Raw genomic sequence first — 2,641 nt, forward strand, 5'->3', positions numbered from 1 at the left:
AGGTGGTGCAAGCACCTAAAGAGGTTGTTGAAGAAGGTAAGACTGATGAACGGGAACTATTAACATCAAAGACTCCAATTCCAGTCAAAGCCTATGTACCTCCTATTCCTTTCCCTTAAAGGTTCCTGAAGCATAAACTGGATATTCAATTTGGTAAGTTTTTGGAGGTGTTTAAAAAGCTACACATTAACATTCCGTTTGCAGATGCTCTGGCTCAAATGCCGAGTTATGCGAAGTTCATGAAAGATATCCTTTCTAACAAAAGGAAACTTGAAGAGCATGAAACGGTGATATTGACGGAAGAGTGTAGCGCCATTCTCCAGAACAAATTGCCTCCTAAAATCAAAGATCCAGGGAGCTTTACTATTCCATGTGCTATTGGGGATCTTAATTTTACTAAAACTTTGTGTGATCTCGGAGCGAGCATTAACTTAATGCCCTTGTCTATTTTTGAAAAGTTGGGAATGGGAGAAGCAAAGGCTACTACGGTATCATTGCAATTGGCCGATCGGTCAATTAAATATCCTCGAGGTGTGGTTGAGGATGTCTTGTAAGAGTGGATAAGTTCATCTTCCCTGCTAATTTCATTATACTTGACATGGAAGAAGATAATGATGTCCTTATCATTCTGGGGTGACCATTTCTTACCACCGGTCGAGCCTTGATTAACGTACAAGAGGGTAAACTCATTTTAAGGGTACAAGATGAGCAAGTCACTTTTAACATCTTGAAATCCATAAAGTACTCGTCAGAACCAGATGACTGTTTTCGGGTGGATATGATTGATCATTTGGTTGCCGACTCTCTTTATGGGCGTTCTGACGACACTCTTGAGAGATGCCTAGTAAGTTCTTCTGATATAAGTGATGGTGACCCCGATGTTGAAGGTATGACAAAGTACTTGGAAGCTACACCTTTCCGCACCTTCAAGAGGGTACCATATTATGAGGAGGTGGAAAAGACATCTTCAATACCTCTTCCATCTCATCAAAAAGCCCCTACGCCTGATTTGAAAATACTTCCACCTCATTTGAGGTACGCCTATTTAGGAGAATCATCCACACTTCCAGTGATCATCTCCAAGTCCTTAACCGATCTAGAAGTAGAGAAGCTACTTCGAGTCTTATGAGAACATAAGGAAGCAATTGGATGGACGATAGATGATAATCGGGGAATCAGTCCGTCATTTTGTATGCACAAAATACGGATGGAGAATGACTTTAAGCTATCAGTCGAGCATCAAAGGCGGTTAAATCCGAATATGAAAGAAGTGGTGAGAGCGGAAGTTGTTAAATTACTTGATGCAGGCATTATCTATCCCATTTCTGATAGTCCATGGGTAAGTCCTGTTCAAGTTGTACCTAAGAAAGAAGGCATAACGGTAGTGAAAAATGAGGACAACGAACTCATACCCACTAGATCGGTGACTGGTTGGCGAGTGTGTATTGACTACCGCAAGTTAAATACTGCAACTATAAAGGATCACTTTCCTCTTCCTTTCATAGATCAAATACTAGAGCGGTTGGCAGGGTATTCACATTATTATTTTCTTGATGGGTATTCGGGCTATAATCAAATTCCAATAGCTCCGGAAGATCAAGAGAAAACAACATTTACATGCTCGTACGGTACTTTTGCGTACAGGAGAATGCCCTTTGGCCTGTGCAATGCACCTGCTACGTTCCAAAGGTGTATGATGGCGATTTTCTCCGACATGGTGGAGAAAAGTATTGAGATTTTTATGGATGATTTTTTAGTTTTCGGTGCCTCATTTAATAGATGTCTTAACAATTTAGAGATGGTACTTAGACGATGTAAAGAGACCAATTTGGTTCTAAATTGGGAAAAGTGTCATTTCATGGTCAAAGAAGGCATAGTTCTTAGCCATCGAATTTCTCTGAAAGGCATAGAGGTTGATAAGGCAAAAATTCAAGTAATTGAAAAATTGCCTCCACCAACTATAGTAAAGGGAATTCGAAGTTTTCTTGGACATGCTGGCTTTTACAGGAGGTTTATTAAAGACTTTTCAAAAATCACAAAACCTCTTTGTTCCTTGCTTGAAAAGAACACGGTCTTTAATTTCTCTCTAGAATGCCTTAATGCTTTCAATGCACTGAAGGAAAAGCTTATCACGGCTCCTATCATCGCAGCTCCAGATTGGAATCTTCCATTCGAGCTGATGTGCGATGCTAGTGATTATGCTGTTGGAGCAATTCTGGGGTAGAGGAGAGATAAAGTCCTACATGTTATCTATTACGCCAGTCGAACTTTGACCGATGTGCAATTGAATTATGCTACTACTGAAAAGGAGATGCTGATAGTAGTATTTGCATTTGATAAATTTTGGTCATACCTCATTGGTTCCAAAGTAATTGTCTACACTGACCACTCGGCCATCAAATATTTGTTGGCAAAGAAAGATGTCAAGCCGAGGTTGATCAGATGGGTACCCCTCTTGCAGGAGTTCGACCTCAAGATTCGAGATAAAAAGGGAACTGAAAATGTCGTTGCTAATCATTTATCTCGTCTCGAGCAACCCGAATACGTTTTGGAAGGTGAAATCAATGAGGTGTTTCCTGATGAACAGCTGTTGCAAATCATCCAGATTTTACAAGCCAATCATACACCATGGTATGCAGAC

The 2,641-nt window shown here is 40.4% G+C and overlaps 1 protein-coding gene across 1 annotated transcript; it reads left to right on the forward strand.

Moving 5' to 3' along the window:
* Positions 1–218: 218 nt before the first annotated feature.
* Positions 219–1,129, forward strand: LOC111395131. The gene is made up of 2 exons (XM_023021143.1): positions 219–550; positions 697–1,129. Exons 1-2 carry the CDS (start codon positions 219–221, stop codon positions 1,127–1,129), a joined length of 765 nt encoding a protein of 254 aa, XP_022876911.1.
* Positions 1,130–2,641: the final 1,512 nt, after the last annotated feature.

This window comes from Olea europaea, chromosome 6, assembly GCF_002742605.1.
Source record: "Olea europaea var. sylvestris chromosome 6, O_europaea_v1, whole genome shotgun sequence".
NCBI classification, from domain to species: domain Eukaryota; kingdom Viridiplantae; phylum Streptophyta; class Magnoliopsida; order Lamiales; family Oleaceae; genus Olea; species Olea europaea.